A 10419-nucleotide genomic window follows, 5' to 3' on the forward strand; every position below is an offset into this window, starting at 1 on the left:
ACTGTACTGTTCAGAGAGCGAAAACACACACACACTGTCAGTTAAAAGTATACGACGTGTATAATCTGGTTTGTGTTTATGTGCATGAAGCTCCTGGAATTGACTTCTGTTTACTCTGAAGAAGAGTCTAGGTTGTACAAGAGGAACTACTGTAACCTTCAGAAAAAGATATCAGACTGTTGGCAAAGTCTACAATTGTAACTTCACAAACAAAAAGTATTTGACATATGCTGAAATATCAAATCCCTTTTTATGTGTATATTTTTTGGAGGACGAACCGCATATATATATATATATATATATATATATATATATATATATATATATATATATATATATATATATCACGTTATACGTTAATATATTGTTGTTGTTGGACAAGAAATAAGCAAGTGTTCCACAAATAACATCGCCAAGGAAAAGGCTTGGGTGAAAGAAGCGTCTTTTCAACTTAAAAAAAAAAAAACATTTAACTTGTTTCTTTGCATGCATTTACAGTCAAACACTTTCCTCGATCGAGAATATCAGGTTCATATTAAAACAACACGTTAGCCCAGGGTAAACTAACCAGAAGAAGTCTGCAGTAACAAAAAAAAAAACTTGCCAAACCTGTGTATAATTTTTATATCCCAACCAGCTAAGCTGTACCTAACTATTTTAACAGAGCAAAAATGAACGCTCTGATATGCATAACCCCCACCCCCACCCCACTTCTTCCACGGGCGCGCTCCCGCTGCCAACGGAGGAAAAAATAAACTTTAAAATCTTACCTTGATGGTTTTCCTCTGGAATGTACATCTTCTTGCTTTCGTTGACCATAAAAAATAGTCCAGTGTATTCGTTGCTGAATGTGTACAAGCGAGTGTTGTACAAAATAAACAAAAAATAAAAAATAAAGAGCTTGAGATACTCCTCCTCTGTACTATTGTGGTTAATATTACCTGATCCCCATAACTGAGTCAAACACCAGACACGGTTCCTTACCACTGCCTCCTAAGGAAAAAAAGCAGTGCATCCTCGAAACATCCGGGCCCTACCCAAGAAATATAGCACAGCACCACTTGCTGCTAATAAATTGTACCAAGCTAGTATTATAAAAAATAAACGGTAGTGGTGACGGGTTTGAAGAAGACAATCCACGCCGGTAGTAGGTAGCAACAGATAATTACAAATAATATATAAAGGTTATCTCAGAGGGTTAAATCTGTCGTTTTAATAGATTCCACGAAGGGAGTCCAAAAAAAGGGTGACAATTCGTGGGGTCTCATCAGCCCTCCTTTTTCCAAGCCATCATTAAAACATGGATATCAGTCAGTCGCCAGCAATAGGAGTTCGGTCGTCTCTGCAGTGATACTAGTGTGCTGGTAGAACTAAGACAGAGTGAGCGAGCGAGCGAGAGAGAGGAGAGAGACTGAAGACCAGCCCCCCTCCCAATACACTACTGACTGTTTCCAGATGTTACTGCGCTAGAAAATGAAGTACAGTAAACCCTGCACAGCGTTGCAGTCACACTCTCCCTTAAGAAAAAGGGATTAAATCAGGATGTTGAGAGAATGGAGACGGGGGGGGAGGGGGCGACGGGGGATTATATTGCATGCCAGGTATATGGCACAAAGGGAAATGGTGAAAACTGAACCCAGCTGGTGCATATCATCATTTACAGTATAAAAACCTGAACCGCACAGGATCACTGTCTTACTGAGGCACTGCTGTTTATATATATATATATATATATATATATATATATATATATATATATATATATATAGTAACACCACTAGTGTTACTATATATATTTTGTATCGGTTATTTACGTCTTATTGGAGACGTAAATGACTGAAAAAAAAAATCACCTGAAAACCGCACAAACAAGTTAAAACAAGTGTACTACCAGGCCATTTCTAAAAGTCTTCTAAAATTTTCCGTTTTATTAAACTGCACGTTTTGCTCATAATAATAATAAAATAATAAGCAGCTTCAAACGTGCCATTTACACTGTCGGTTATAGAAATAAACGAAACCCGACTGGTGTGGCCTGGAATTCTTATTTACTAGAATTAGTATTTTTGTTTTTATTTATCCCATCACGGTTGTTTACTGTACTGTGGGCCTACATTCCAGTCAGCTTCAAAATAATAATGATTTTTTTTTTTAAGAATGGGGCAAAAACTCATTTGTGTATAAAATGACTCACCTCAACACTTTCCTTGAAAATTTAACACCTTGGAGGAACCACCGAACACACATGGAAAAGGGAAGCGTCCTAGTGCCAATTAAAACAACACTCTACATAGGACTTTTTTTTTATCTCCAGCGTGGGACTTTTTAACTTCTAGGTAGAACTTAATATCTCCTACGTAGGACTTTTTTTTTTAAGTAGCAGATTTTAAAGTCCTACATGAAAGATATAAAGCCCTACAAAAAAAAAAAGTAGGAGATTTTTAATTGGCACTAGGATGCCTCCCTACATGGAGACAGCTGTCTGAGAAAAATGTGCTGTAGTTTTATCACTATTAATAAAGGCTACTGTAAATATATATTATAGCGGGGGTAGGGGTCAGGGCTGGTAGCTGGCGCACTTTAAAAATGAACACATAACCCGATAGCTGCTCCGGCTCTTTTGTACCGCGGTATCGGCGCTATGCTTCAAAGCGGGATCGCGTCAGACCTCCGCCTGTCATAAGCCCCTTCCTGCGTGGTTCGCTACAATATGATATATTATCGTCTGGTAAAACGTAATACGAATTTCTTGACACGTGCAGCGCCTCGCGAACAGGTGACACAGATCGAACTGGGTGTGAAAACTTCGATCACATACACCTGCGTTCATAGACAACATTAAGCAGTGCGTTTAAAACCGAAAATATGCCTGGAAAAGCAAATAACAATGCATACAATGTAAAATGATCGCTTACTACGAAATACAGTATTTAATTGGTAGAGCCAGATGACATTACAGTTAGGTAACCAAAAAGTAATTAACAATTGCGTTTTGTCCATATTATTACATATATCAAATTATTTTTCCAATAATGCATTAGTAATGGAGATCAAAAAATGAAAAAAAAAAATCTAATTTTTTGTTGGACGCTGACATGTTTTGAGAACTCAGACTCGCTGGCTTTGTGGCACTTTGGCTCTTAAGGTATCAAGAACTCCAATCAGCTTGCAGAGCCCAAGTGCCAGCGTTAGTTTCTATCGGAGTGTGCTGTTTGCCGATCACCAGTCCACACGTTTTGCAGTCTGAGACACAGACACTTGAGTTGTGTTATTCACCTGGAACGTTAATGGGCCAAACCTGGCATACATCAACTGGGATGAAAAACAAACTGACAATGTAGCTGCAGGTATATCATTTTAGAGATGAAACATCACTAGATGGGTACTTCTATAGACCCATAGGCAACTGGAACTGAATAGCAACTCCTGAACTGGTTTCATTACTGAAACTCAATTTATGCTAATTAGTTTATTTAACACAATTATATATTGAACAAATTATTTATTTCTTCAGCATTGGTTAAATATTTACTTTTGGGGATTAAAGTTACTGGGAACTTTAAATTGTAATATTTAGGCCCATGTTTAGATATTATAATTTCAACTGTCTCAACTGTCCCCAGTTATCATTTTAAATAAAATTATGACAATCCTGTTATTTATTTATTTATTTATTTACATTACTTCTACACCCTTTTGTTATTTCGTGGTCTTTCAGAAAGTAAAGTTTTTTTTTGTTTTTTTGCATCCACATTATTTGTTTCTTTAATCAGATGGTATTTGAAAAGCATAAATAAGAAGAGACATTTCATAGTATTACATGGCTTTCCAACAGCAAGCAATAATTACTACAATAAAACACATTATGCACAGGATATCTACATAATCAATTAGGGTACATAGAGTATACTGTATACACTGCATTACATTCTATAATGACAGGCAGGGGGAAAGTTCAAGTATCATTGAAATAGAAAGTTCTAATATTGCAATTATCAAATCATTACCCTTTTCATAATGTTAGCAATCTTTCTGAGTGGTTCTAATTGCAATTAATCAAATACTTAATTATGATTATTTTTTTAAGTCTGTATCAAGCTAATTTCACCTGAGTTCAGGAGCTGCTCTTCAGTACTGGTTGCCTGTCATAGATATAAACTATGACACCTACAGCCAAGTTTTGCATTAGGGATTAAGACATCTTTTTAAAAAAAAAAAAAAACAACTATATGGACATATAGTTTATTTAGCATTATGTAACCCAAGAAACTACAACATGATATCTCAAAAAGTCTACCGGTAGCCATAATGATAGTACCATATATCACGTTAGATTTCGAAATGTCACATTTTTCACTTTTTTTTCGTTAAGTATGTGGAAAACTACAAAGCGGTATGTAATTCAATATGTTAAAGTGCCGTTATTCAGCAGTTTTCATTCGATGTTATGAAGCAAAATTAGTTAATTGAGCGTGATGCAAAACGTTTGGCCATAGCTGTAGGCTAGATCAGCCAAAGTGTCTTTATAGAGGTCAGATACAGCGCCATCTAGTGTTCTGCCCCTTTGGAAACATTGCTGAATAATAATAATAATAATAATAATAATAATAATAATAATAATAATAATAATAATAATAATAATAATAATAATAATCAATTGCTTTTTTAAATACCATCCATAAGTATTCAACACTCAATAGTAGTGAATTAAGAAATACTAAAATAAACTAAAATTCAATGACAAATGTTTCGACTAGAAGTCTTTTTTTCATTTTCATTATTTCTTAAAGTGATAACAAAACAATTGTTTTGCACCTCAGTTAGCTACAAAGATTTAAAAAGTGCAGTTTTTAAAGAAACACATTCTATAGCACACATGTATTTTCATTTAAAAACATGATATCTGGTACTACTTTAGGTTAAAGAAAGGTCTTTGTTTCTGTGCTGTTTTCTCAGGATATCTTTTACGCTTGCACTTCCTCTGTCATTTCATCTCAGTGGTGTCTTCTGGTTCAAAGCATGTTACTGGCTAAAAGCATGTCAGTCAATAGGGGAAGCAGCTGATTGGTTATTCACAGGAAAGAATCAGTTGAAAGGGAGGGGGCAATTGCACCTGCAGGGTGAAATGACCAAGCAAGTGCAACACTAACTGAAAACACGGCTTGCAAACAGAGATTTCTTTAACCATGTGTAGTACCATATACACATGTTTCTTTCAAAATTGGACACTTTGAGATCTATAAAACGAATGGAAGTGCACAAAAGGTAAGATTCTTGGAATTATTTTGTTCGCTACAATTATTTTAATAACACATAATACAAGTCCCATTTTAATACTGTTTCTAAAACAAGAAAGCCTTCTGCATTTCAAAACTCAAAAGGAAATTTTAGGTACATCTGAGGTCACCTGAAGTGGCAAGTACAAATACTGTACAGTAGACGATTTTAAAAAGAGAAGATTGAGTGATGGGTGGAGTTTGTTCACACTGGGTTACACATGTCATTAACAGAGCTATTGGGATTGGTCCACTTTATGGTGGGAGGAGCCAAGCATTTACTCACAGCAGATTTTGTTTTGTCAGCATAGCAAGCAAAACAATAAATCTTGAGTGTGTTGATTGTCATTAAAACATTTGCTATACTGCATGATCAAGAAGCATTATTATTATTATTATTATTATTATTATTATTAGTTGTAATAGTATGGGTTATAGTGTATTGATTCCTGATCATGAAGAATATCAATTGTTTTACAATACTAAATAATAGTACCAGTATTGGATATACAATTATTGGTCTTCATCCTACCCCCAGAACCGAATATTTTAAACCGAGTTCTGTTTCATTTTAATGCTGTTCTTGCTTTTTTTAAATGGCTTCTTCAACAGAGAACATGTCAACAGCCTGAATTAATTTGAAAGGAGAGCAGTTTTATAAGACCAAGAGTCAGAATTAGCAATACAAATTATCCAGCATTTAAAACAATCTTCTACTCACAGACTCATCAAAGTGACTATAACATCTTTGGGGTTTTAAGTACAAAATAGGATACCATATAATACATCTTACTAATATATAAATACACCTTTAGTTTGGATAGTATTTTACAAACAGTAAAACCTGTATTTACAGTCCCCTGAACTACAGCTCTGGCCAAAAGTTTTGCACCACCTAGAATTTTCGGATTGAGAACTAAAGTCTACCGGAAGCCATAATAGTAGTACAATACCTCACGTGTTAGATTTCGAAATATCACATTTTTCATGCCATTGACACACAGACGGGCGTTGGGTGAGAGTTTTGTTTACATCAAGGAAGGAAACGTCGGCCCTGCAGGAACTAATGCTACGGACCCCTGTGAAGGCGCTTACCCAGCCAGGAGTGTCAGAACGGCCCGGAGTTGCTGGGAGGCCGGGACTTCGGGAGCAAAAGAACAGAAGTAGGTCAGTTTAGGGGATGTTGATTGCAATACAGTGTAGACAGGGTTACGTAGCATCAGGTTCCTGGAGCAGGAGGTTCCTGTTAGTGGGAAAATTGGCAGACATCCAGGCCTCGATGTCTTGGATGCAAGCTTAGAGCCAGACCATTGTACATCCCCGGGTCACTCCATTGCACTCGAAGGCCAAGCAAATGATGTTGTTCCAGATCAAGTCCACCCCACGATTTTGCACTTGTTACCAGATGGTGACCCATCCACCATGGCAGAATTGTGAGCAAATGGTTTGAGGAGCATGAAGAGACTTCAGGCATCTACCAAGGCCATAGGATCTCAATTCAATTGAGCATGTCTGGGATTAACTTGAATGACACATTCATCATCACAATCCTCTGCCTACATCTCTGCACCAATTAATTATAATGAATGGCTGGACATCCCTCAAGACACCTTCCAGCACTTTGTGGAGTCTGTGCCATGCCATGTCAAGCCGGTGATTGCCCAACCCAATATATGGTACAGTGCCTAATAAAGTGGCCAGACAGTGTATGTTTGCATTAGAAAAATCGACATATAACAAGCAAGCAAAGAACCAAATGATCTTCAGCACAACAAAACGTGAGTGCTTGCTAAGAAAATGAATTGGCAGCCACACCTCTTCACGGAGCAGTCTTATAGGCTTGTATTAAATTCCCAGTAGCTTATTATTTATTTCTTAGCAAATGCTCTTATCCAGGGTGATGTACAATTGTTACAAGATAGCACATTATACACATATCACATTTTTTTTTTTTTTTTTTTTTTTACATACACCCATTTATACAGTTTTTATTATTTCTTTATTTTATTGGCGCAATCTAGGTAAAGTACCTTGCTCAAGGGTACAGCAGCAGTGTCCCCCACCTAGGATTGAACCCACGACCCTCCGGTCAAGAGTCTAGAGCCCTAACCACTACTCCACACTGCTGCTTATGTACATCATACTGTCTGGAAATAAATCTTAGCATAACAAAATGTACTTGCGACCGTACTAGGAACGGGAGAGATGCTGTATACAGTGATGGAGCTTGAAAATGTGATTAAATAAAAGAGCTTGTTTGCTAAGGTAGTATCGCCCTCTAGAGACAACAATCAACACTACACTCTATTGACAAGGCAGTTCTGGCTGAACTGCTATTGAAATACCTATAACTCTGTACAGCAGACCACTTTTTTCAACAACACAGCAGTAACATGTGACTCTGAAGCAATTACCAGTAATGAGAGACCACCCTTGACCCTCAACTCTATTTGAAATGTAAGCAGTTGGCTTAGCATGTATCACAGTGTTTATACTTGCTTAGTTTCGGTGCTCAGCCTTGGCCTTCGGGGCTCTTGGTGCTGCCTTTCAAGATTGATTGACATCTCTCAGCCAGCACAGTTTGACTGACAACCCCCCTAGTGATGCTAAAAATGATGTGAAGGTTAGGGAGGAGGAGGTAAACTCAAAGCATGGTGCAGACTGCAACTGCTTGACTAGCATTGGTAGCTGACACTGATTACATGTTGACATGAATGTCGACTCCTTATCCAATGCCTGCTTGACTTTTGGTGAGGTTTGCTTGTCAATCAGATGATCATATCTACAGCTGCATTTGTTTTCCTGCTTGAAAATGTATCACAACTTCCTCATTACCGTGATTCTGTTAAGTGCTGCCTTACAATGAGGTGGTGATAGGGCCAAGTTTTAAAAAATCTACCAAGACCATAACTTGCCCTCCACCCCCAATTTGTATAGCAACATGGTGGTAACTAGAAATGCCATTAAAACAATTGAAATTATGAAAATGGACATACAGATTTTTTTATTATTATTTGTTTATTTAGCAGACGCCTTTATCCAAGGCGACTTACAGAGACTAGGGTGTGTGAACTATGCATCAGCTGCAGAGTCACTTACAACTACGTCTCACCCAAAAGACAGAGCACAAGTGATTTGCTCAGGGTCACACTATGCATCAGTAGCTGATCTGGGTTTTGAACCGGGGACCTCCTGGTTACAAGCTTCTTTCTTTAACCACTGGACCACACAGCCTCCTCCTAAATGAACACACTCTTTGATACAGAGTTAAAATTGTATTCCCCAGTTCATCAGTCTACCCAGTTTCACGAAGCTGTCCTCATTTACTATATGCAATAAGGAGAACAGGAAGGTTTTTTTCCACTTTTCAACTGCTTATTTCTCCTAATCTTTCATCAGTAGTGACATTTTGATAAACGTAGGAGTTTGTCAGTACAGAATCATAATTCAAATGGCATGGTAAAGTATGGTCCTGTATAGAGAGCTAGGCAGTGCCTCTGCACATGATTCTGGATGAAACAGATTCTTTTGTACCTCAGAATGGTGGCAGGCTGCCACTGAGGGAATCCAGAAATGTATTATAAAGAAAACAGACTAAAAGAGTTCAAACAAAGGACATTCCCCTCTCTGTATGAAATCTGCCAACATATCAACACTGACAGCGATTCTGGTCAAATACAGTGTATAGACAGAGATCAGAGCATTCCAGTCTGACAAGAGTAGCACATGCCAAACTTAATACCAGAGCACGTCAGCAGTCTAGTAAGAGCCACATTCACATGTCATTACTGAAATAATGTAGCAAGATGGGCAAGGTCACCTCAGACACTTTTAATGGGTAGACAGTGTGGAGTAGTGGTTAGGGCTCTGGACTCTTGACCGGAGGGTTGTGGGTTCAATCCCCAGTGGGGGACACTGCTGTTGTACCCTTGAGCAAGGTACTTTACCTAGATTGCTCCAGTAATAACCCAACTGTATAAATGGGTAATTGTATGTAAAAATAATGTAATATATGTGAAATAATGTATAATGTGATATGTTGTAACAATTGTAAGTCGCCCTGGATAAGGGCGTCTGCTAAGAAATAAATAATAATAATAATAATAATAGACACTCACAGTAGTTCTGCATCCAGTCCAGGGTTTCAGCACTCCCCTTGGTTTAGATAAACTATTGAAATTACCACATTCCAAGATTCTGAGCAATCCTGCAAAATCTGCTCTCAATTGATCACCCTTATCACAGCATTAATACGCTTCAGCTGAGTCTGTAGGTTTGACACACAAACAGACAGATTCCACATAACTTATGCTAAAAAAGGTCCTTAGCAAGTTTAATCAGCAAGTGGTTCTATAGATGAATAAAACAAACGTGTGACATGCAGGCAAACGTAAGCTAAAGAAGTTTCTTAGCAAGTTGTATCACCATCGGACAAGTGGTTCTCTAGCTTTACGCACAACTCATATACAGAAAAACAGTCGACTGGAAGATAGATCTATTACCCTGAGATTACTATTATTACAATTGGACCAGCATATTTATTAAAAAAGTAACATAACACGAATGACTTACAATTTGTAGTTTTAGAATAAATAAAATAAGATAATGTACAATAGAGAAGAGTAAAGGAAAATTAAGCTGCTTCTGGGGGGGTTGGACCCTGCCCCCTCGGCGGTCTCCCGCTCGCTGGACAAACCCTGCCGTTCTGCGTTGGCCATGCTCCCTCCAGCTCCGCTACCCTGCCTGGACGAGCCCTACCGATCTGCCTCAGGGCGCCCCTCTCCCTCCAGCTTCACTCCTCTTGTCCATCCACCGAGGTGACCCGATGACGCTACCACTCTCTGGAGACGCTCCGTTCCTTTGCCAGCATCCACTCGAACAGTATTGGCATGTTCTTATTAGGTCTCCCCCTGTTTCCCTCTCTTCGTACTCAACGCTTTAGGTCTATTCCGCTTTAGACACCAATGTAAGGTGGAGTGCAAATAAGCAGTTCGCTAAACAGCAGACTTTATTTAGCAAGGGTCAGCACACAACAACACAGCCCACAGAAGTGTGTAAGCTGCCCCTTTATACAATAAAACCCAGCGAAAACATGTAGCATTTAAACACAACCAGATATACAATGTAGACACACACAGGTGCA

General features: G+C 38.2%; 1 protein-coding gene across 1 annotated transcript in view; it reads right to left on the reverse strand.

Annotated features, from left to right (window-relative positions):
* The window catches only part of LOC117419745 (voltage-dependent L-type calcium channel subunit alpha-1C-like), a 342930-nt gene extending 341573 nt beyond the window's left edge, over positions 1 to 1357 (reverse strand). Inside the window, exon 1 of the mRNA XM_058986425.1 lies at positions 771 to 1357. Coding sequence (XP_058842408.1) covers positions 771 to 819 — 49 coding nt within the window. The 5' untranslated portion in view covers positions 820 to 1357. The remainder of the gene's footprint in view (positions 1 to 770) is intronic.
* Positions 1358 to 10419: the final 9062 nt, after the last annotated feature.

This window comes from Acipenser ruthenus, chromosome 14 (genome assembly GCF_902713425.1).
Source record: "Acipenser ruthenus chromosome 14, fAciRut3.2 maternal haplotype, whole genome shotgun sequence".
In the NCBI taxonomy this organism is placed as follows: Eukaryota; Metazoa; Chordata; class Actinopteri; order Acipenseriformes; family Acipenseridae; genus Acipenser; species Acipenser ruthenus.